Genomic DNA, 25,209 nt, shown 5'->3' with positions numbered 1-25,209 from the left:
TTTGTGTATGGTGTTAGGGAGTGTTCTAATTTCATGCTTTTACATGTAGCAGTCCAGTTTTCCCAGCACCACTTATTGAAGAGACTGTCTTTTCTCCATTGTATATCCTTGCCTCCTTTAACATAGGTTCGTTGACCATAGGTGCGTGGGTTTATCTCTGGGCTTTCTATCTTCTTCCATTGATCTATGTTTCTGTTTTTGTGCCAGTACCGTATTGCCTTGATTACTGTAGCTTTGTAGTAGAGTCTGAAGTCAGGGAGTCTGATTCCTCCAGCTCTGTTTTTTCCCCTCAAGACTGCTTTGGCTATTCGGGGTCTTTTGTGTCTCCATACAAATTTTAAGATTTTTTGTTCTACTTCTGTAAAAAATGCCATTGGTAATTTGATAGGGATTGCATTGAATCTGTAGATTGCTTTGGGTAGCATAGTCATTTTCACAATATTGATTCTTCCAATCCAAGAACATGGTATATCTCTCCAGCTGTTTGTATCATCTTTAATTTCTTTCATCAGTGTCTTATTGTTTTCTGCATACAGGTCTTCTGTCTCCCTAGGTAGGTTTATTCCTAGGTATTTTATTCTTTTGTTGCAATAGAAAATGGGAGTGTTTCCTTAATTTCTCTTTCAGATTTTTCATCATTAGTGTATAGGAATGCAAGAGATTTCTGTGCATTAATTTTGTATCCTGCAACTTTACCAAATTCATTGATTAGCCCTAGTAGTTTTCTGGTGGCATCTTTAGGATTCTCTATGTATAGTATCGTGTCATCTGCAAACAGTGACAGTTTTACTTCTTCTTTTCCAATTTGGATTACTTTTAGTTCTTTTTTTTCTCTGACTGCCGTGGTTAGGACTTCCAAAACTATGTTGAATAATAGTGGTGAGAGTGGACATCCTTGTCTTGATCCTGATCTTAGAGGAAATGCTTTCAGTTTTTCACCATTGAGAATGATGTTTGCTGTGGGTTTGTCGTATATGGCCTTTATTATGTTGAGGTAGGTTCCCTCTATGCCCACTTTCTGGAGAGTTTTTATCATAAATGGGTGTTGAACTTTGTCAAAAGCTTTTTCTGCATCTATTGAGATGATCATATGGTTTTTATTCTTCAGTTTGTTAATATGGTTTAGCACATTGATTGATTTACATATATCGAAGAATCCTTGCATCCCTGGGATAAATCCCACTTGATCATGGTTTATGATCCTTTTAATGTGTTGTTGGATTCTGTTTGCTAGTATTTTGTTGAGGATTTTTGCATCTATATTCATCAGTGATATTGGTCTGTAATTTTCTTTTTTTGTAGTATCTTTGTCTGGTTTTGGTATCAGGGTGATGGTGGCCTCATAGAATGAGTTTGGGAGTGTTCCTTCCTCTGCAATTTTTTGGAAGAGTTTGAGAAGGATAGGTGTTAGCTCTTCTCTAAATGTTTGATAGAATTCACCTGTGAAGCCATCTGGTCCTGGACTTTTGTTTGTTGGAAGATTTTTAATCACAGTTTCAATTTCATTACTTGTGATTGGCCTGTTCATATTTTCTATTTCTTCCTGGTTCAGTTTTGGAAGGTTATACCTTTCTAAGAATTTGTCCATTTCTTCCAGGTTGTCCATTTTATTGGCATAGAGTTGCTTGTAGTAGTCTCTTAGGAGGCTTTGTATTTCTACGGTGTCTGTTGTAACTTCTCCTTTTTCATTTCTAATTTTATTGATTTGAGTCCTCTCCCTCTTTTTCTTGATGAGTCTGCCTAATGGTTGATCAATTTTGTTTATCTTCTCAAAGAGCCAGCTTTTAGTTTTATTGATCTTTGCTATTGTTTTGTTTCTATTTCATTTATTTCTGCTCTGATCTTTATGATTTCTTTCCTTCTGCTAACTTTGGGTTTTGTTTGTTCTTCTTTTTCTAGTTCCCTTAGGTGTAAGGTTAGATTGTTTATTTGAGATTTTTCTTGTTTCTTGAGGTAGGCTGGTATTGCTGTAAACTTCCCTCTTAGAACTTCTTTTGCTTCATCCCATAGGTTTTCGATCGTCGTGTTTTCATTTTCATTTGTCTCTAGGTATTTTTTGATTTCCTCTTTGATTTCTTCAATGATCTCTTGGTCATTTAGTAATGTATTGTTTAGCCTCCATGTGTTTGTGTTTTTCACGTTTTTTCCCCTGTAATTCAATTCTAATCTCATAGTGTTGTGGTCAGAAAAGATGCTTGATATGACTTCAATTTTCTTAAATTTATTGTGGCTTGATTTGTGACCCATGATATGATCTATCCTGGAGAATGCTCTGTGCACACTTGAGAAGAAAGTGTATTCTGCTGTTTTTGGATGGAATGTCCTATAAATATCAATTAAATCTATCCGGTCTGTTGTATCATTTAAAGCTTCTGTTTCCTTATTTATTTTCATTTTGGATGATCTGTCCATTGATATAAGTGAGGTGTTAAAGTCCCCCACTATTATTGTGTTACTGTCGATTTCCTCTTTCATAGCTGGTAGCAGTTGCCTTATGTACTGAGGTGCTCCTTTGTTGGGTGCATATATATTTATAATTGTTATATCTTCTTCTTGGATTGATCCCTTGATCATTATGTAGTGTCCTTCCTTGTCTCTTGTAACATTCTTTATTTTAAAGTCTATTTTACCTGATGTGAGTATTGGTACTCCAGCTTTCTTTTGATTTCCCTTTGCATGGAATATCTTTTTCCATCCCCTCACTTTCAGTCTGAATGTGTCCCTAGGTCTGAAGTGGGTCTCTGGTAGACAGCATATATATGGGTCTTGTTTTTGTATTCATTCAGCAAGCCTGTGTCTTTTGTTTGGAGCATTTAATCCATTCACGTTTAGGGTAATTATCGATATGTGTGTTCCTATGACCATTTTCTTAATTGTTTTGGGTTTGTTTTTGTAGGTCCTTTTCTTCTCTTGTGTTTCCCACTTAGAGAAGTTCCTTTAGCATTTGTTGTAGAGCTGGTTTGGTGGTGGTGAATCCTCTTAGCTTTTGCTTGTCTGTAAAGCTTTTGATTTCTCCATCGAATCTGGATGAGATCCTTGCCGGGTAGAGTAATCTTGGTTGTAGGTTCTTCCCTTTCATCACTTTAAGTATATCAAGCCACTCCCTTCTGGCTTGTAGAGTTTCTGCTGAGAAATCAACTGTTAACCTTACGGGAGTTCCCTTGTATGTTATTTGTCGTTTTTCCCTTGCTGCTTTCAATAATTTTTCTTTGTCTTTAATTTTTGCCAGTTTGATTACTCTGTGTCTCGGCGTGTTTCTCCTTGGGTTTATCCTGTATGGGACTCTCTGTGCTTCCTGGACTTGGGTGGCTCCTTCCTTTCCCATGTTAGGGAAGTTTTCTACTATAATCTCTTCAAATATTTTCTTGGGTCCTTTCTCTCTCTCTTCCCCTTCTGGGACCCCTATAATGCGAATGTTGTTGCGTTTAATGTTGTCCCAGAGGTCTCTTAGGCTGTCTTCATTTCTTTTCATCTTTTTTTCTTTATTCTGTTCCGCAGCAGTGAATTCCACCATTGTGTCTTCCAGGTCACTTATCTGTTCTTCTGCCTCAGTTATTCTGCTATTGATTCCTTTCTAGGGTATTTTTTATTTCAGTTATTGTATTGTTTATCTCTGTTTGTTTTTTATTTCTTTTAGGTGTTTGTTCTTTAATTCTTCTAGGTCTTTGTTAAACATTTCTTGCATCTTCTCAATCTTTGCCTCCACTCTATCTCTGAGGTTCTGGATCATCTTCACTATCATTATTCTGAATTCTTTTTCTGGAAGGTTGCCTATCTCCACTTCATTTAGTTGTTTTTCTGGGGTTTTATCTTGTTCCTTCATCTGGTACATAGCCCTCTGCCTTTTCATCTTGTCTATCTTTCTGTGAATATGGTTTTTGTTCCACAGGCTGCAGGGTTGTAGTTCTTCTTGCTTCTGCTGTCTGCCCTCTGGTGGATGAGGCTATCTAAGAGGCTTGTGCAAGTTTCCTGATGGGAGGGACTGATGATGGGTAGAGCTGACTGTTGCTCTGGTGGGCAGAGCTCAGTAAAACTTTAATCCGCTTGACTGCTGATGCGTGGGGCTGTGTTCCCTCCCTGTTGGTTGTTTGGCCTGCGGCAACCCAACACTGGAGCCTACCTGGGCTCTTTGGTGGGGCTAATGGCTTACTCTGGGAGGGCTCACGCCAAGGAGTACTTCCCAGAACTTCTGCTGCCAGTGTCCTTGTCCCCACCGTGAGCCACAGCCACCACCTGTCTCTGCAGGAGACCCTCCAACACTAGCAGGTAGGTCTGGTTCAATCTCCCCTGGGGTCACTGCTCCTTCCCCTGGGTCCCGATGTGCACACTATTTTGTGTGCGCCCTCCAAGAGTGGGGTCTCTGTTTCCCCCAGTCCTGTCGAAGTCCTGCAATCAATTCCCACTAGGCTTCAAAGTCTGATTCTCTATGAATTCCTTCTCCCGTTGCCGGACCCCCAGGTTGGGAAGCCTGACGTGGGGCTCAGAACCTTCACTCCAGTGGGTGGACTTCTGTGGCATAAGTGTTCGCCAGTCTGTGAGTCACCCACCCACCAGTTATGGGATTTGATTTTACTCTGATTGCGCTCCTCCTACCGTCTCATTGTGGCTTCTTCTTTGTCTTTGGATGTGGGGTATCTTTTTTGGTGAGTTCCAGTGTCTTCCTGTCGATGACTGTCCAGCAGCTAGTTGTGATTCTGGTGTTCTCACAAGAAGGAGTGAGAGCACATCCTTCTACTCCGCCATCTTGGTTCCTAAAATATTATGTACTCTTTTTATGTTTGGCTTCTCTTACTCTGCATAATGTTTGAGATTCATTCTTGTTGTGGCATCTAACAGTAGATCATTTCTTTTTATTGCTAAGTAATATTCTATCTGTTGATGAACACTGGAGTTTGCAGTTTGGGGCTATAGAATGGCTATGCACACTTGTGTGTAAGTCTTTGCATGGCCATACACATTCATTCTCTTGGGTAAATACATAGGAGTGGAGTTGCTGCATCATATGCCAAGTGTGTACTAATCCTTTAACATATAAGCCTTCTGTGGATTTTCATGAGTACATATGAACTTTGGAGATGACCAGTACTGATTGACACATCTATCTTTTCCTGGCCTGAGAGTCCCTCACTGGCAACCCACCATCTGGTCAAAGTGATGTGCAGTGAATGGCTGTTGCTTGTTACTTTACAGGTCAATCTCACCCTCCCCAAAGGTGTATGTGAACCACAGAACTTCTCCAGGTTGCATCTGTGTTCTCATCTCCTCCCCTCCCCCAGCCCTCCATGGCCCCCAGTTCCCAAGTCCACCTCCTTACCCTCCCTGTTCGTCACCGTTGCTGTCTGTCATGGCTAATGATGACAGTGTGCTATACCCAACTGTGTTGGGCCTGATTATAAGGCGGAGAACTACTGTCACAGGCTAAAAACACATGTGAGGAAATGGACTGGGAGCAACAGGCAAGAGCACTTGTAGGGAGAGATAAGGACAGAGATGTAAGGATCAGAAAATACAGAGAGCCTGTGCCTCAGTTCCTCTCTCCCAGATGGAGATAAAATACCTGTCATAATGTTCAGAATTAACTGTTAGTTAGTCATGCTACATAAAAGAGTATTTCTTATGTAGCAGATACACAATACCTTTTGAGAAATTCTGAAGTTTTATCACATTTTAATATGAAGTCATTATCTTTTTCTTTTCAATACATTGAATTTTGTCTTGAAACTCTAAAGCTAGGCTGAACATGGACAATTCTATTTGATTCCTATTGTACATTTTCCCCATCACCCTCAAAATAGTATTCTTTTCACAGAGATTTTCAAATACTATACCCCTTATTAGTAATGTTCCTAAATAATTTGGGGTGTTAACTTCCATGCAACACGTTTTATCTTACTTTATTGTATTTTTTGGCTGTGTCGGGTCTTAGTTGTGGCATGCGGAGTCTTCACTGAGGCATGCAGGATCTTTCGTTGTGGTGCATGGGCTTCTCTCTAGTTGTGGTGTGGGGGTTTTCTCTCTCTAGTTGTGGTGCACGGGCTCCACAACACATGGGCTCCGTAGTTTGTGGCGTGTGAGCTCAGTAGTTGTGGCACGTGGGCTCAGCTGTCCCGCAGCATGTGGGATCTTAGTTCCCCAACCAGGGATCGAACCCGTGCCCCCTGCATTGGGTTGCAGATTCTTTATCACTGGATCACCAGGGAACTCCCCATTCTAACACTTTAGATCATACTAAAATCATTTGAAGAGTAATTCACCCTTTATTTGAGGGAAAGAGTCATCCAGATTTGAGCACAGCAGATGTATTTTAATGAATATTGTCATGTGCTCTCTATCATCAGATCTCATCATTACTGTCAAGTGGAATGATTAGAGCAGCAAGTGCCAGTGTTTAATTTCAAAATATATTCTTGAAGTGATCCAGGGCTTTAGATATGCATTTTGGAGCCCTCATTTTCATTTTATTACCTTACTAGGATTATTTAATTAAGGCTGAATCTGTCCTAACCATCTATTACTCTATACAACATGCTGAATGGAGCTCATAGTTCAGTAACAGCAGCACTTACAAGACTCCTGAGATGCTATTACGCTGCACCAGGAGTCAGCTACGTCCACCCGCAGAACAGGAATGAATTACAATCACGTGAAGTCAAAGCAACCATTACAGGGGCCATAGGTATTTATTTCCAGTTTATCACTGCTTGCATTTTTCCTCAAGTTCATGCCCAGGTCACTCTCTAATATTAACGTTCAAATTTACTGTTAGAAACACAGGTTTAGGCTCCTAAGATTTAATATCGTGTCATGAATCATGTTTTTCTTTGCTTCAAATCAGAGTATTTCTCAAAAGGATCCTAAGGAACATAATTTGGAAGTCAAGTGAAGAAGTACCATTAAACACCAGTAATGCATTAGAAATTCCCCATTCTTACCTGATGAAGTTTAATGGACATACGAATTCCAGGGACTACTACTTTTCTCAGCAATTCCATGTCAGCAAAGATCCATTCGTCTCGAATTGAAGAAATACGGAAATCTCCCTTAAATAGGGCATGCAATCCATAGAGGAATGACTCTAAATTACTGTTAAGATTAGAGATAAAAGTTTACATATTTTAACAAAGGTCTTCCATTACACTGATTCTAACATCTGGTTATGCATCAGAAGAATGTGGGAGTGTTTTGAAGATACAAATGCCAAGAACTAATGTAAGCACCCCTGAATCAGAATCACAAGGGACAGGGCCTGTTTGACCTGGGACCCTTGTTTATGAACTACTATAATAGTGAGTCCCTGAAAATAAACAACAGGCAAAGACACTGTAACTTAAAAGAAAGTAAGGAGGGCCTAATGGAAAACATGTAGGAATCACAGAAGAAACTTAAAATATGTGGCATTTCTTTATTCTAATTCAATTGGATGTATATGTCAAGAAATCCAGTTTATATTTAGAGTCCCCAAATCTAATGTACCACTATATTAACAGTATAAATGCTGTGAACAAAAATTGCAAGGAGAAATGGAAAAATAAAAAGAAGTGAATTGTTAGAAAATAGATGTATATGAGAAGAGACCAATCATACGTTATGAGTTGATTGTTTCTTAAAATGTCTTAAATCTATTAAATTCTCATTATCTATAGTTGCCCACACGTGTGAATTTTAAAAGCCAGTTCTGTTAACCACTTAGAACTCCACTGTGTTCGGCAAAAAGATCTATACAATACAATATCCAAAGAGGCGTTTGCAATAAATTAGCACAGAATGCTTCCATTAAAAACTATTTCAGTTATAGAGCTTCCCAGTCTCTTTCTGAAAACAGAAATGCCTTCCTTACCTGGACATATGGTGGGATGCAGTCCCCAAAGCTCTCCGTCCCAGAACACAGAGTCCATAACAAAGAGTCACCAGGGATGAATCTTTGTCCACATCCAGTGGCTTTAAAAAACAAAAAACAAAGAATGGGGTGACGGGGTCAAAAGGCACAAATTTCCAGTTATAAAATGAATGTCATGGTGATGTAATGTACAGCAGAATGACTACAGTTTACTAATACTGTATTGCATATTTGAAAACTACTGAGAGAGTAGATCTTAAAAGTTCTCGTCACAAGGAAAAAATAATTCTGTAACTATGTATGGTGAAAGATGTTAACTAGACTTATTGTGGTGATCACTTTGCAATATACACAAATATGGAATAATTATGTTGTACACCTGAAACTAATTAATGTTATGTCAATTACACCTCATTAAAAAAAAGGAAAAACAAAAGAATGTTAGTTATCAGAAAGGAATATGAGTATTTAACAAATCAGAAGATATCTATTTAATAAATCAGAGAAGTTAAGGAACTCAACTAGCACATACTTTCTATCTCTTCAGATAAAAGTTCCAATGAAAAGAAACTTAACGAAACAGCATAAAATGAAGTGTGAATGTGTATGAGAAGGTTCTTTGGAATCTTTAAATAAAATCTAATACTTTATAATAATACTAGAACATACTAAAAAGAAAGTGGCTGTATTACAGAATATTAGGATATTAGCTAAACATCTCAAAGTACTTGTTGATATACATCATTACTGATACTGTCCTCTCCTGAAAAATATAGTATTCTATCTATATAGCCTATTAGTGACTATAACCACAGTAAAGAAAATCAAATTGATATCCGTAGAATACTGCTTCCCCTCAACCTTTTAATTTTTCAATAACTGTATACCTTGATTATTGACTATTACATATATATTATATATTAAAATATATAATACAATAATTATATATATATACACAAGCAAAATAGTATACTTTATATAATACTACAGAAAATCTTGGTAGCATCTCAATGACTGAGAAACAATCTAAAGCAGTGGTTCTCAAAGTGTAATCTTGGGACACAACATGAGAATCATCTGGGAACTTATTAGAAATGCAAATTCTTGAGCCACTTCAGACCTATGAAGTCATATTCTGAAGGTGGTGTCCACGCATCACACTCCAGGTGATTCTAAAGCATGCTAAAGTTGAAGAATCATGGATCTAGGCTGATAATGAACTTAATTATTCTAACTTTGCCAATGGTATATATATTTGGCTTTATAAACCATTAACTTATAAACAAAAAAGGGCAGTTGTCTAAGATACTAACTTAATATAGCTTGGTTAGTTAATTACCATTAATTGCATAATTCAGTTAACAATAGTAACTGTGTAGGAGATCCTACATTTCTTTCTTTTCTGTCTCCCTCCCTTCCCCACCCAGTCAACTTTATATGCTGAAAATGTATTGCTTCTGTGATGGGGAAAAAAAATTTTTTTTTTGGCTGCACCACGTGGCATGTGGGAATCTTAGTTCCCTGACCACATATTGAACTCGTGCCCCCTGCAGTGGAAGTGCAGAGTCTTAACCACTGGACTGCCAGGGTAGTCCAAAAATTTTTTTTATTTTAAATTTAGTTCAGGCCTCTGCTACTGGCCAAGACAGAGTAATAAAGGCCGGATTTACCCCTTGCACCTGAAATGACCAAGAAAAGAATATATTGAGACATTGGATACTAATCCCTGAGAAATGGGAAACCCTACGAGAGTTTCCAGGCTGTAGTACAAGGAAGAGGAACACAGGTAGAGCCTCCTCTAGAGGTCTCCAAGTTGAGGAGATAGCTGGGAGTCTGGGGAGGTCAAGGTGGCTAGAATTTGCAAGGCAAAGTGCCAAGGAGAGACCTACATACAGAGAGCAAGCTCTGGAGATCTGCAGAGGATCCCTCTTGAGTCCAGCAGATTACTGATCAGCACATGCAGCAAAGGTCCAAGGCTGAGAACAGAACCATCAGAGAAAAAGCAGAAAGGAACAATGGGAAATTCTATGATTGGCTAGAGTGCTCAGAAGAATACTGTCTCAGTAATGGGGAAAAATTAGCCCCAGACTAAAGGCTGCTTTGGTCCCTCCTAAGAAAGCTTAAAAGTAAACCCTGAAAAGATCAAACTGTCCCCAAGGAATTTAATTGTGTCACAGAATAAGGTCAATAATATTTATGGGAATACAAAAATATCCAGCACTCATCAAGGTAAAATTCATAAAGTCTAGCATCCAATCAAAAATTGTCAGGCATGCAAACTAGCAGGAAAATAGGACCCACAATTAGAAAAATAATCAATTAATCAGTCAAAACTGACCCAGAAATGACATAGATGTTAGAATTAGTCAACAAGGACATTAAAAGAGTTATTATAACTGCATTCCATAAGTTCAAAAAGATAGAGGAATGACAGCATGCTAGTAGAGACATGAAAGGTTTATATCAGTATAAAATACACAAGGAATTCCCTGGTGGTCCAGTGGTTATGACTCCACGCTTCCACCACTGGGGGGCTGGTTTCAATCTCTGATTGGGAAACTAAGATCCCGAAAGCCCCACAGCGCAGCCAAAAAAAAAAAAAAAAAATTAAACCGCAAAAAATACAAAAAAATGCAATGTCTGAGAATAAAGAAAATACACTGCATGAGATTAATGGCATATTAAACAATGCAGAAGAAAAAATAAATGATCTAACAAATATAACAGAAACTATGCAAAATTAAACACAGAGACAAAAAAAGACTAAAAAAAAAATACAGAGCATCAGTGAGCTGTAGGACAACTTAAGGCAGCCTAATATAAATGTTAACTGGAGTTCCCCAGAAAAGGGAAACAGGAAGACAGGAAAAGAATTTGAAAAAAATAATCACCAAAATATTTCTAAATCTGATGAAAATGATATATACTTAGGGATTCAAGTAGCTCAATGAACTCCAAGAACAAGAAACATTAAGAAGACAGCACCAAGGTACATCATAATTAAACTGCTTGGGACTTCCCTGGTGGTTTAATGGCTAAGACTCCACGCTCCCAATGCAGGGGGCCCAGGTTCGATCCCTAGTCAGGGGATCTGGTCCCACATGCTGCAACTAAGAGTGCACATGCTGCAACTAAGAGTTCGCATGCTGCAATGAAGATCCCGCGTGCAGCAATGAAGATCCTGCGTGCAGCAACTAAGACCCAGCACAGCCAAATAAATAAGTAAATTGCTTAAAACTAGTGATGAAGAGAAAATCTTAAAAGCAGCCAGTAAAAAAAGACATCATTATGTGGTACATACAGGCATACATTGTTTTATTGCGCTTTGCATATACTGTGTTTTTTTTTTTTTTTTTAACAACTTGAAGGGTTGTGGCAATGTTGCTTTGAGCAAGTCTATTGGCACCATTTTTTCCAATGGTATTTGCTCACTTTTATGCCTCTGGGTCACATTTTGGTAATTCTCAAAATATTTCAAACCGTCCACCAGCAAAAAGATTATGATTTACTGAAGGCTCAGATGATGGTTAGCATTTTTTAGCAATAATGTATTTTGAAATTAAGTAACGTACATGGTTACAGTTTTAGACGTAATGCTATTGCACACTTAGTATACTTCATAACATTTACAATTGGGAAAAAAAACAATTCGTGTTGACTCGCTTTACTGTGATACTCGCTTTACTGTGATACTCGCTTTACTGTGGTGGTCTGGAACAGAACCTGCAATATCTCTGAGGTGCGCCTTTATTATTTGTCAGAAACAATGCAAGCCAGAAGGCAGTGTAGCCACATCGTTAATGTACTGAGAGAAAAAATAATTGGTTCAACCCTGGGAGCTCTATTTTGTTACTGTTGGAGAAGACATGTGTCTTACATCCTCAAATGCATTAGAAATTCTCACAAAAACTTCTTGCTAATACTAACAACAATGGTGAAAGAAATGTACTGTCACTTAAGAAGCAGGAAGCAAAGTCAAGCTGAGACGAATCTTTCCAATTTAGCATTCCAGGTAGTTTTAATGCAGTTAATCCAGGGCTACACTTACAAAAACATTATTTCAAGCTCTTTAGAAGACAGGTACAGCTATTATATGAAAGATTATTTCCTCCTAGAATACATATAGTAAGAGAAGGAGGAAAGAATAACTTTTTTATTTCTGTGTAATATGCAAGTTAGAAAACTATCTTGGAAGGAAATTATGGGAAAAAAAGGCTGGAGGCAACTTTATTAACATTCAGGTGAGGGTACCAGAATTTGGAGTCGGCAAATCTTTCTGGTTTAATTAACTTCCTTCACTGGGAAGAGGTTATTCTGGGAATGGTGATTCACAAAACAGAATTCATGGTTTTAAGGAGGTAGGGATAATCTTGTTCAATTTAAAAAACTGGAGAATGAAGGGATTATTTTAATTTTCCTGACAATTTTCTTCTGGAGGGGACTACAAGAGTAGAATATAAGCCAGACTGATCTAGTGATAATAAGCTCTCTGAAGAGACTGGGGATACCCAAGTTTGGAGGTAAACATTTTGAATATGATTTATAAGCAATTAAGAGGATGACTTCCTCGAGGTACATCCATGACCTCAGCAATAATTTCTAAGAGATTATTTATTCCTTAAAGTTAGGAAGGATGGAGGCTATTCCTGAGTCGGTAGACAGTGAGTTCCTAGCCTAGGTGACGATGGTTAAACCAAACAAAAGTAACCAATATAGTCTAAGCCAGAGAAAGGCTATTAGAATAATATGGTCACCCCAACCGCCCCCATCTCCCCCTCCCCTGCCAAGAAATAAGTCCAAGGATTTGAGAACAGTGTGCAAAGCATTCTAAGTATATATTTCATTTATGAAAAAAAATAAATTGCTTGTTATGTGTTTGAAAGAAGAGAAGATTAGCTTTGAGGGCCTCCATTTCCAGACATGGTCTGCTGGTCCCTTTTCTGAGCTCTGACGAGGTTATTTCATTCTATCTTCTATTCCTTCCTTAAAAATGTGCTACTCTGCTCAGTATCTACTGTGCATCCAGTACAAAAGCGCGAAGGCCGCTGTTCAAAGAGGAATTACAAGGAGGCTCCCTTTCTTATGGACGAAGTAAGAGAAACAGGCTGATTATGACGGGGTGCCTTACTCTAATTGAGTATCTGTAAAGAAAGACTAAACTAGGTGCTACATCTAAAGACAGTCAGTGTGTACATCCCAGATCATGCTAAAGGCACTGGTTGTCAAAGCGGCTCACTATGCTCCATGGTACAGAGTAATCCTGTACATCGGACGCTGGTGGTTCAACGACACAAGACTTGGCACTCTGCCTTGGTACTGTGGTTGTGGTACCTGGGGTCGAACCAGGGGGAGCAACGCTGCCACAAGAGCCATGGGACCCAGGAGGAAAACAGTAGTTGGTGAAGTCTGTGACTCAGCTTACCTTTAGGATAAGACAAGTTATCCTGAAGTGCGGATTACAAACCCCTTGCATTATAATCACCCAGCATGATACAGATTTTGGGTCCCCAGCCTAGACCTACAGAATAAGAATCTCACAGGCAAGGCCCATGAATCTGCATTTTTACATACTCCTGTATCATTTTTACCCATGTTAACATTTTAAAGTCAGTAGTCTAGATGAACATTGTCCAGTATGGTAGCCACTAGCCTAAATTTAATTGATTTAAATTTAAATCAATTAAAATTAAATTGAAAAATTCATTTCCTTAGTCATACTGGCTACATTTCAAGTGTCTCATAATCTACCATATGTGGTGGGTTAGTAATTACCATATTGGAACAACACAGAATGTTTCAATCATTGCAGAAAATTCTATTAGCACTGGATTAGACTTTGGATTTGGGACAAAGATATTAACTTAACCTTAAGTCTGCTGTGTGTGTTTGGGGGCTTGGGGCTGGGGATGCTCCAAAACGCAGTCTTTAAGAAGGTGCTACACGTGATCTACAACCTGAATCTGTGTGTATGTCCGTACCTGCACAGGGTGGAGGTTGCTATTTGGACAGTGAGATTATGACACTGCAGATGAAAGAATGAGAGAGGTCGCTTACTCTAACCTGTTTTGGCAGAGTTGGTTTGGCCCAACCATAATGAACTAGACAGGTTCTCTTACCCAGATAGTTAGAAAGAGGAAAGTCTAGAAAAACCAACCTCATGATAACAAATAGAGGTATTCTTTCCATCTTTGGAAAAACAGATTCAGAGTTATAAACGAAATAAACTCTACCTTTGCTCTTCGGGAAGAGCAATACTCTATCCAGTTGAGGTAAATCACACAGAAACTCTCCCTGGATATGCCTGCAAGTCGATGGTCATAGTCTTCATCAATGTTTGGATTAAACGTTGGGTCCACATCAACGTAATTTCGATCTGCACACAGACGTAGTCCTTCCTGCATCGTCTCATTAGCTAGCCACTCCTCCAGTTTAGAAGAAGTTGTAACATAATAAATGATACCCTAAGTGAGGAAAAGATAAAAAACAAAACAAAACTCAGGCTAAATCACAATCTGAATTAACTCCAAGTCCTCAGTAAATTAATTCCAACTGTTTATGCTGATAGTAGGAATCAAAAATGTATATTCCAGCTCAATACTGTAAGTATACTATTTTACGAATGCTATAGTAATACATCTCAGGCCTTCCTGGATAAAAAAAAATTAATTTAATACTTTTAAAATCACAACCATAAATTCAAGAAGGCAACTTCAAAACAACTCCAGTCCAACTGATTTTAGGATATTCTAAAAACAATTCTGTCTACTGAATTTAGGATCTTTTAAGAGAAATGAAAAACCTTTACTGTGGTGTACTTATTTTGAGAAATTTCTCATAGAAAGCTATTAAACCATCTTGTGATCCTAGGTCAAGTTATAAAAATATAACTAATAAATAAAGCAATAGAAATATACATCTTTAGAGATAGGAAATTCCACACACAAATGCACACGTTAAAAAATGTTGTAAAGTCAATTTCTTTAGCTTCCTGAGGTTGGGTTTAACCAAACATTCAACAGAGGACTCAGGCTTCAACCCAATCAGCACAAATAAGGTGGTACATAGAGGTAATAACACATGAATCATTAAGATTTAGCATACGTTTTTCCTCTTGAAAATGCTGCCTTAGCCTGTAAACCCCCAGTCATAACCATGCTGTACTTCTGTAAAATCTTTAGCAAAAACAGAATACCTGTGCAGTAAAGAACTAATCTTGCCCAAAGAGAGGTTTGGCCTTTGCACTTGAGTTCTGGGAGATAACCTCTAATCCCATGCAATGTCCTGCCTGATAAGAGAGTCTTTATTTACCTGGAGGCTTAGAACCATGAGCTCTAGAGGATCAGGAGACTAAGGCTGGCCATGTGGGTGGTCAAACAAGTCTAAATGACAGTGTGTCAAGACAAACTCTGCCCACTGAGGCTCAGGCGAGCTTCCTTGGCTGGCAACACTCTGTAGGTATTCTCTCACATCGTTCCTGGGAGAAATAAACACTGTCTACACAACTCCATTGGGAGAGGACAACTGGAAGTTCAGGCCTTAGTGTCTCTAGACCCTGCCCTATGTGCCTCTTCCCTTGGCAGATTTTAACCTGTATCCTTCCACTGTAATAAGTTCTAACCATGAGTATAATGGCTTTGCTGAGTTCTGTGAGTCCTTCTAGCAAATTATTGAACCTGATTGTGGTTTCAGGGTCTTGGGGACCCTGAAATTGCAATTGGTGTCAAATGTGAGGGTGTTTTTGGAGACCTCCCAAATCTTGCAATACTTTCATTCAGTTTGTTGAAAGCAGTGCAAAGCAGTGGTTAACAGCAGGGACTCAGGAGTCAGACAAGCCTGGGTTTTAAATCCCCAACTCCACTTGCTAGTTAGACGACTTCGGCGAAGTTAACTTTTGATCCTTAACTTGTTTATATGTAAAACAGGGACATAATATTCCTTTAGAGAATTAGGTAAGATATACATATCATATATATACATGCGTGTATGTGTGTACTCCTTAACGCAGTACCTAAAAGATATGCACTACAGATGGTAGCTATTAATATTAATGAACAAATGTAATAAGTTTCACTAAAGAAGGAAATAGCAAGACCTTCATAGGTATAATTTACTGACTGTACCGGATACTAGAGAATTTAAATCACTACTTAGAAGCAAAGCACAAGTTAAAAAAACAAACGTGTGTGTGTGTGCACCTGTGTGCGTACACGTGTCTTTTCCAAGAGCCTCTGATACCAGATCTAAGTAGGCACATATCCTTACCTTGACATAGTAAGTGGTGAGTACTTTCCGAAGATCAAAGACTTGAAGCATAGAAGCAGCACTATTGTCAGTGATGCTATAACCCTCCAAAATATACTTGGTGACTATCACTTCCCAAGCTAGCCAGCGCTGGCTAAATGCAGCATTAAATGAAAGCGCATGAGGAATATGGCCAGGTTCACAACAGCAAAATCCTTCATCTTCCTCAACACCTTCAGTAATGGCCTCCACTTCCCGTTGTTGACAGTAAGTACCTTAGAGAGAGAGAGAGAAAGCACTTACGACAAAGGGGAAAGAAACATGAGGTGAAAAAAACATGAGGTGGAAAAATGAATGCTTCAAAGACATAAGAAACTTAGAAAAGAGACATTTTATTTATAGCAATTGAGAGTATGTGATTGATTTACCTTAGACTGTCCATTAACAAACTGCAGCATGCTCCAGAAAACAGGCATAGTATATGTTCATCTTCTGCAGAATCATAATGTGTACTAGCACATTCAAGGTTCTGAGAATTTGTGCAATAAAGCAACCTTAATTTTGATTCATTGATTCCCAAATTTTTCAGATTTGGGTTTACAACTGCATTCATATCAAATGAAGACCAAATAAGTCAACGTGTGTCTCATGAAGGTCTGAGTTAACTCAAAACTAGAGGAGTGGAACGAGAACTGAATCATCCCAGGGCACACGACACAGACAGACATGCAGAACTCAAAAGAATCTGGGCTGTATTCTCACCAGCACTGTGTCCACGCTGCAAGCAGAAACAGTATATATACGTCCTGCTTACTTGGCTGTACAACTTGTAATGGTTCACTATAGTTTAATATTAAATATATAATTACAATTTTTCTCTGTTGCCAATTCCAACAATAATTGGATAAGATTACATTATTGGCACTTGAGGCCTATCTGCTGAAAAAGTTTCAACTAGGTATCAGGTCTGATTGTTCTATACTAGCAAACAATTCTTTGAAATTACATTCTTTTATACATGATACTTATCTAATAGGCATTCTCGGCATTAGTGTTATTGAAATAAAAATAGAAAATCAGATTAAATATAGAATTAGATACACAGCCATCTATGCCAACAACATACCATCCATCACATTCATGTTAATTTTTATTTCGTTCTGTGGCCTTGCTTCCATTTAATTTGTAAATTCCTCATAGGACTATAGAGTGATTATAGCTAATTTTATAAAGGCACATATTAAAGTTACATTATAATAAAAATAAATGGGACTTCATAAGAATTTTTTTCTTTTAAAGAGGATATATACAACATCCATATTTAAAACACCACTTTGAGAGAAAAAGATGCCAAGAAATTTAGCCCCCGTTGGTGATGGTGGTGGTGGCGGCGGTGATGGTGGTATGATGAACGATAAGACTGAGAGGTAAGCTTGGCCAAGCTAATGAGCTGTACTGTCGAGAACTCTATAGAGCCTTCAACAATTTTATTATTTCATTTCTTGTTTAATTATGTTGACGAGCACGTCCACAATAGTGTTACATAGTGGTGAAAAAACTTTGTCTTGAACCTGACATAAACAGGAATGCATGCTGTGGCTGACCACTGCACATGATACTGACTTACAGATACACATGTACATTTTCTTCAGAATAAGGACGTATGTAATTTTATAAAGTACTTTTGAAACCAATAACGAAAATGAAATTTAACAAATTTGCTTTTAATAATTAATTAAAAGAATGAAAAACGGCTGAATTGGTGAGGGATACTTAAAAATAAAAGTACTGCTGGTTTCTCCTTACTCTGGGCTCTGAGGATTTTTGTATCTATAGTCATAAACGAATTAAACTATAATTACTTTTTTAGCCAGTTCAGTCATATTTTGACATCAGTATTACATTGGTTTTGTACAAGAGAAGCTTGAGATATTTTCCTTCCTCATCCATTTGCTAGAATAGATTAGAGAGGGCAGAAGAATTATTCAATTTCTAGAAGAAACTTTCTGAGGCTGGGTTTTTTAAACTGTGGCATGAAGTTGGGTCTATTCCTTAGGTTTTATATGTTTTTACTTTATTTTATTCATTTTGTCATCCTTCTGCAAAGTCAGTCAAAGGTTTTTAAGTAAAGGAAATAACATAACGAGAGCTGTATTTTGTGCAGATGACTCTGGTAGTAGTATACAGAGAAGAGAAGAGGCAGGAGTGAATTCAGAGGTTTGACATTTTCTCACGAGAGACAGAATGAGGTCCTTGTTCAGAGTAGCAGAATAAACACAGTAACTGAATTAATGTGGGGGTGTTTTCACTCTGACATACAAACCCCAAGAATATTTTCTACCCCAACATACCCAGTAATATGCTTGGAAAATGAAGCATTTTGCTTCATTTTGCTTGGAAAATGAAGTCAACAATAAGCACAGGAATATTAATAACTGAAAAAAGAATTTTGAGATTTGGAAAGGGATTCTAGAGAAACCATTACTAATTGTTTCCTGGATTAGCTAGATCTTTCAGTCACTTCATAGTGAATATAACTGGTAAAAATTAATAAAACTAACAATTATGAAAACCAGACATGTTAAAATTAATTTGAGTAAAAAACTGAAAGGAATCCAAACAGAATAAAAATTTTTGACCTATGAAGTTTGACCTGAAAAACCATACTTGGTAGAAGTAACATTTAAAATTATATAGAAGTAACATTTACAAACTTGGTAGAGGCTGTAACCAGGAAATTCTGATAGACAAAAAACATGATTGATAACTCAAATATCTGACATAAAATTTACATGGAAAAGAATCTTGAGAATATCAGTAAAATGAAAATGGAAATGAAAACCATGAAGGTATTTAACCAAGACCTATAAAAAACTGATCAAGAAATTTTAGTTAAATGTCACTTAAAATTTAGCATCCACTATGAAGAGACAATAAAATCAAAGGAATTAAATTGGCTTAATGGAGTATACATCAGAAAACACATCAAAATGCTCAGCAGATCCAAATATCTGCCTGGCAAAATACTGACGACACTCTTAATTAATATTTTGAGGGGCAGGAGGTAGACGGAGCAGGGACTCCCACTGTGAAGGAAAGAAAATAACCAAAGGTCACAACAGCATTTGAGCAAGAGTATAATCATTCCTCATCAAAGTTCTGGAATGAAGAGGAAGGAGAAAAGACTATTACTTAGATTACTTAACCATTCTACAAAGTGATCTTTATCATATGCTAGCTGCTGTGATAGGTGCTGGATATACAATGATAAATGAAGCAGATAGGACTCCTGCCCTTGAGGAGTTTATAATCTACAGCAAAGGTTTACAAAATACAGCCCTGGGCCAAATCCAAGCTAAGAGTGGTTTTGATATTTTTAAAGGACTGTTTAAAAGAAAAATCAAAGAAGAACATGCAACAGAGAATGTGTACGGCTCCAAAAGCCTAAACTATTAACTATCTTGGCTCTTTACAGAAAACGTCTGCCAACCCCTGGGCTAGAGAAGAAATAAACTTTAAACAAATAAACAAATAAATATAAAATTAGAACTCTGCTAAGTGCTAAGGAGGTAAAAACAGGGTAATATAAGATATGATCATGTGGGACAGGTGGTTAGAGACTAAGGCTTCTCTGAGAAAGTGACAGTTAAGCTAATTCTTAAAGATAATTAAGGAATTAGAGGTGGAAGATTGGCAGGAAGAGGGGAGACGGTTGGTACTTTCTGGGCAAAGGGAAGGGCGATAAGGAGGCCTTAGTAAAGAATTTAGCACAGCTAGGACACTGAAGGAAGGCCAGTGCGGCTACAGTGGATGAGGAGGGTGCTACAAAGTAAGGTGGAGAAACTGACAGAGGCCAGATCGTGCAGCTGTCCATAGGATGTGTTAAGGAATTTGAATTCTATTTTAAATGCAATGGAAAGCCACTGAAAATTTAAAGCATGGAATGGAAAGGACATATCTGAATTTGCCTTTAAAAAAAAAATCACAATGGCTGAATGAAGAATTACAGTTATGGACTGCTATTGAAATTCAGCATGAGTGTAGAAAGTAAGGGGGTACTGTGTTCTCAAATTGATTTGAGTTTTGTTTGACAAAGAGTGAGAGTTTGGATGGCAAAGGATTTATCCAAAAGTTTACTTGAATCTATTTGGTACCAGAGAGTAAAGTGGGGAGAGTGAAAATTTGGATCAATTTTTGATTTGGACAATTTCTGATCAATATGGTGAAATGATCAGATAAGAAGGACCCCCTTCCAATTCATACACATAGAAATTCTGGATAAAATAACCTCCCCACAAATGCTTGTTAAAAAAAAGTTAAATTAAAATCAAAAAGCAAAGATGAAATCTTCAGGTGCCAACAATTTAAAAAGGTGAAGTTACAGCAGTGGTATGTGTAGTGGTAAGTGGGTGATGACTTTTGGATGAGGATAGATGGATTAGATTTGAACAGCACTGGGTTAAGACCCTAGAAGAGATGGAATTAAGGTCCTGGGCTTCTGACAGAGAGTCAGAAACAAACCATAAGACAAGAATAGGAGATTTCGAAGAAGAGAGAGCGAATGGGTTACAAATAAATTACAAATAAATAACAAACATTAACATTTACTATCTTGAGTTTTACACAAGTAAAATCTTATTTCCAATGAATGGAGTAACTTTAGAAAAGCACTTGCTCCATTAACAAAGATATTATGTAACAAAGGTGCAAACTTTCTGTCTGATTCAACACCAGGGTAAAGATAAAGCTATAGGGTACAGGTCTAATTTGATCCTCTATTTAGACAAATGCTTTCTTATTTCCTATTTCAGGTTAAAAACACCTAAGGTACTTCTTAGAATAGACCAAAACACTGCTTGGATGCTTTCTCTAAAAACTCTCAAGTCCAAATGTTGCCTAGATTGGAAACACATGCATTAATAGGACTCCTTCAATTCCTATAAGACAAGTTTCTATTCCTGCTTACAAGACACTCAACTTACAGAAGTGGATAACAGCAAGCTGGTATGTTTCTGAATGCACAATTTCCTGTGTAGAAACAGCTTCATTTGTCAGTATACAAAATTGTTGAAGGCTGGTGGGGAAATAGGGAGTAACTGCTTAATGGGTGTGAGGTTATATTTTGGGGTGATGAAAATGCTTTGGAACTAGACAGAGGTGGTGGTTGCACAATATCGTGAATGTACTAAATGCCACTAATTTGTTCACTTTAAAATTGCTAATTTGATGTTATGTGAATTTCACCTCAATTTTAAAAAATTGTTGAGGACAAAGGCATGGCAACTATATGAAAGTAACTTGGTTAGCTAATCTCTGCCCTCAGCATTCTATGCTGGGGGCCATCTAACGAGCATATGCAACTGATCACAAAAAAAGACTAGCAAGAGGGCAAGCACAGAACAACAGAAATTCACTATTACCAGGAAAAAACAAGTCTGTTATACACTATTGATACTACCTTTACATACAGAGCATACTGCAAAAATGATTCTTCTCTGAATGTGAAATTTGGGAAATTTGGAAAAAAACTAATAACTACTCTTTAACAGCTTTTCTCATTCCAGAATTCCAAATACTAAGGACCTACTTTTATAACTTTTGATTTGAGATGTAAACACATAAAACTTAGATGTCACAGGAGTACGTTATAGAAATGAAAGGTGAATGTCTTACCTCTGAATTCAAGTCCCCGCAGCTGGAAGGTAACCAGCCCATTGCCTATCTCTATAAGGTGTACTAACGCATTGAGGTAGTCAGAGGCAAGAATGAAACAGTCCCCTGTACTGTAGTTTCCCCACCGTCCTAGGTGCAAATCACCACAAAGACTGTGTTGCAGGGATCTGGTTAAATGTTCATAAAAGATGGAATTCAGATTGTTGTCATCTGATCCTATAAGAAGGGATTAAAAAAATGTTAACTTTACCTTAAGTACCCTTTATATCAACAAACAAGATTGTTAAAAGTATTAAAACTAATTTCCAGTTAGGGTTGTATCTATAGTTCTTTGACAAGGAAGATAATATACCCTTACAAGGGTACCCTGAACCCTTATAATACAGATATCCTTAGAATTCCTATATAAAAATGAAATATAGGATAATGGGAAAACAATTTTCAAATTAGTGTTAGACGTAACGTAACCTCTCTGAGTCTCTGGTCCCCATCCATAAAATGTGGGAATTGGATTAGGTGAAATCTAAGGTCTTTTCCACCTCTTTAACAGTCCATGATCAAAATTTTCTATCACTGTTCAATTAACTATGCCTTATAATTAAAACCATGCAAGAGAAATGAAAAAGATAAAAGAAATTCAAAACTAGAACAAAAAGACATACTGGTAAAGGAAGTGGGTTCAGTAATACAAGATTTGAACAAATGAGATAGTCCAAAACAAAGAGAAGTTGGTCAGTCAAAAAAACTCTGTATACTGAGATGCCTAATATTAGCTAAACAGAAATAAACTGTATACACAGAAACAGCAGTAAAGAACCATCTACAAATTTATTAGTCATCCTTTAAGAAAAAAAATTAGGATAAAACATCACCCAATAAATTAGAAAACCATCTTTAGAAGTAACCCATCCAAAGCAATAATCTGTAAATGGGTGCCCAAAGCACAGAATTGAAGAATGGCAAAACATACTAAACTTAATAATTATTTTAAACTCAGCCTAATTAAATAATAAAATAAAAGGGAAACCCTAGGCTCAAGCTTCAATAAAACAGTTGTATCTAACGTTGTCTGCCCATTATGAAAGTGTGCATATTAATTCAGGACATGGTCTTTGTGGTATGCAGGATGGCATCATCAGCATCATAATTCCAAGCCCCCTACAAGGACATACCAGAGCTGAGATGGCTGTTATATCTACCAGAACATGATAATGACAGTCATTAATATCAAATAACTAGTCCTCCTTAATCAAATTTATAATTATGAATCAATCTGATTACTATAATTTAGTTTCTCAAGCAGAGCATTTGAAGTAATCTGCGAGTCAAATGAATACAAATCTTCCAGTGTATTGGGAGTCATATTTCTTTAGTAAATTAATACATTGATATTCTGGTTGATACATTAATCTTTTATGGGTGGGGCAGTGAGATTCACCCTCTCTATGCCAGATTACTAATAGGTGGGCTGACAAAAAGATGTTTCCCAAAGGACAAAACTAAGAACCAAACTTTAGATAATGGTAACACCACCAAAATGTCACCCACTGAAGCCTTATCTTGAGTGGCTATTTGGCTCCTCTAGACGACATCTCTGTATACAATAAACTTAATGAAATTAACATTTATCTAACCATTTGGGGAAGCAGGGAAGCAAACATAATAATAAGTTCAGACTGCATACTCTTCAGTACACCTCATCAGTTTTACTTTCACTGTGCTCTACTTTTTTAACCTATGTAAGAACAATCTTTCAATGGAATTTTTAATTCTTATCAGCATTCTTAAAATGCATTTTATAAAAGATGGGTATATAAATTTTAGATATTCTAATTCACGTATACTTTGCTAAAGTAAAACAAAATAAAGCGAAGGATATTTAGTTTTTCAGAAATGACCTTTGGATCCCATAGAGGATTCCCAATAAGTTGGGAGTGAAATACGTATATAACGAATTCCTTAGACTCGCTTCTTTACTCACAAATAGGGCTATTACCTGGATTTCTATCAAGCTGGGAAGCCAATCTGGTATTTGAATGATCCACTCGTTTTGTGCTAAAAAAGGCAAAATGAAACATCTTTAGTAAGCTTTTTTATATTAAAAAAGTCTAACAAAAGGGAGAAAACTATACAATAAAGATGAACTAAATATTATCGCTTTATAAAAATGAGAAAAATCTATGAGTAACATATTAATAAAGCTCTTTGATAGAACAATTTTAGGGGTAAGGATTTATTTTTTACTCTTCCACCTCCATTATACATAAAGACAAGTTTTTTTCTTAACTGATGTTTCACCGAACAGTGTATAGAAAGACACTGAGTTTAATGTAAAAAAAATTTTGATCAGGATGAAAAAATGCGTACTGTATACAGTTCCTAAAAATACACAGTGCATGAAACATTCCTTATAAGGGGAAGGTTATTAATGTCCAGTGGTACAGTATTCTTTAGAACAGTGGTTCCCAAAATGTGGTCCACAGAACCTGGAGCAGGAGACTCAAGATCTTTCAAGGAGTTTTCCAAATCAAAACTATTTTCATAATAGTACTGAACTGTTATTTGCTTTTTTTCACTGTGTTGACAACTGCATTGATGGTGCAAAAGCAACGGTGGGTAAGACTGCCGGTGCTTTAATATGAATCAAGGCAGTGGCACCAAACTGTACTATTTTTCACTGCTACCCATGCACAAGAAAAAAAAATTCAAGTTTCCCTTAAAAATGTCCTTAACGAAGCAATAAAAATAATAATTTTGTTAAATTGCAGCCCCTCAGTACAGGTCTTTTTAATACTGTGTGTGGCGAAATACACATAAAGCACTTCTGCTGCATTCTGAAGCAGGACGATTGTCTGGAGGGAAAGCATTTGTGCAACTGCTTGAATTGTAAGTAGCAGTAGCTGCTTTTTTTCCATGGAACACCATTTTCACTTGAATAAACTATGACTATTCAGACTTGAGTATTTGACAGACATTTCTCAAGTGAAGAAAGTAAGTCTGACATTTCAAGAAAAATAACTGATAAAGATACCTGTTGCCAATAATAACAATTCAAGTTTTCAAGCAAAAATTAGAATTTCAGAAAACTTGCATCTACCACCATGCGCTTGACAGCTTCCCGATACTTCAACACTTTTTTGAGATTGGTGGTGATATGAATATATATATATTTTAATATTGTACTGTGAAATGGGTCAAAATTTGGAAGATCTACATTACTTAATGAGCCAGTATTTTCCAAACGATAGATAAAGATGTATCAATATAAGTGTACGCATGGGTAAAAGACCCATTCAAACTATAAGACATATCAGTGAATTTTGAGGTAATACAGTTCCAAAAATTCACTGATATGCCTTTAGATTCCACATTGCCACTAATCTTTAAGAAACTACCATTTGTCGAAGGATCCAAGAATATCCACAATTGTCTAAAAAGGCTATTAAAATACTTCTTTC

The 25,209-nt window shown here is 37.1% G+C and overlaps 1 protein-coding gene across 6 annotated transcripts in view; it reads right to left on the bottom strand.

The window, feature by feature from the left end:
- Nucleotides 1-25,209, bottom strand: part of PCNX1 (pecanex 1) — a 164,544-nt gene that overhangs the window by 10,652 nt on the left and 128,683 nt on the right. For all 6 annotated transcript variants that reach the window (XM_059914533.1, XM_059914535.1, XM_059914534.1 and 3 more), the window contains 6 exons: nucleotides 23,748-23,806; nucleotides 21,752-21,967; nucleotides 16,100-16,353; nucleotides 14,068-14,298; nucleotides 7,838-7,938; nucleotides 6,933-7,083 (listed from right to left, as the gene is read on the bottom strand). In XM_059914533.1, the coding sequence (XP_059770516.1) occupies nucleotides 6,933-7,083; nucleotides 7,838-7,938; nucleotides 14,068-14,298; nucleotides 16,100-16,353; nucleotides 21,752-21,967; nucleotides 23,748-23,806 (1,012 nt within the window). The remainder of the gene's footprint in view (nucleotides 1-6,932; nucleotides 7,084-7,837; nucleotides 7,939-14,067; nucleotides 14,299-16,099; nucleotides 16,354-21,751; nucleotides 21,968-23,747; nucleotides 23,807-25,209) is intronic.

This window comes from Balaenoptera ricei, chromosome 2, assembly GCF_028023285.1.
Source record: "Balaenoptera ricei isolate mBalRic1 chromosome 2, mBalRic1.hap2, whole genome shotgun sequence".
Lineage (NCBI taxonomy): Eukaryota > Metazoa > Chordata > Mammalia > Artiodactyla > Balaenopteridae > Balaenoptera > Balaenoptera ricei.
This window is presented reverse-complemented; position numbering and strand designations above follow the sequence as displayed.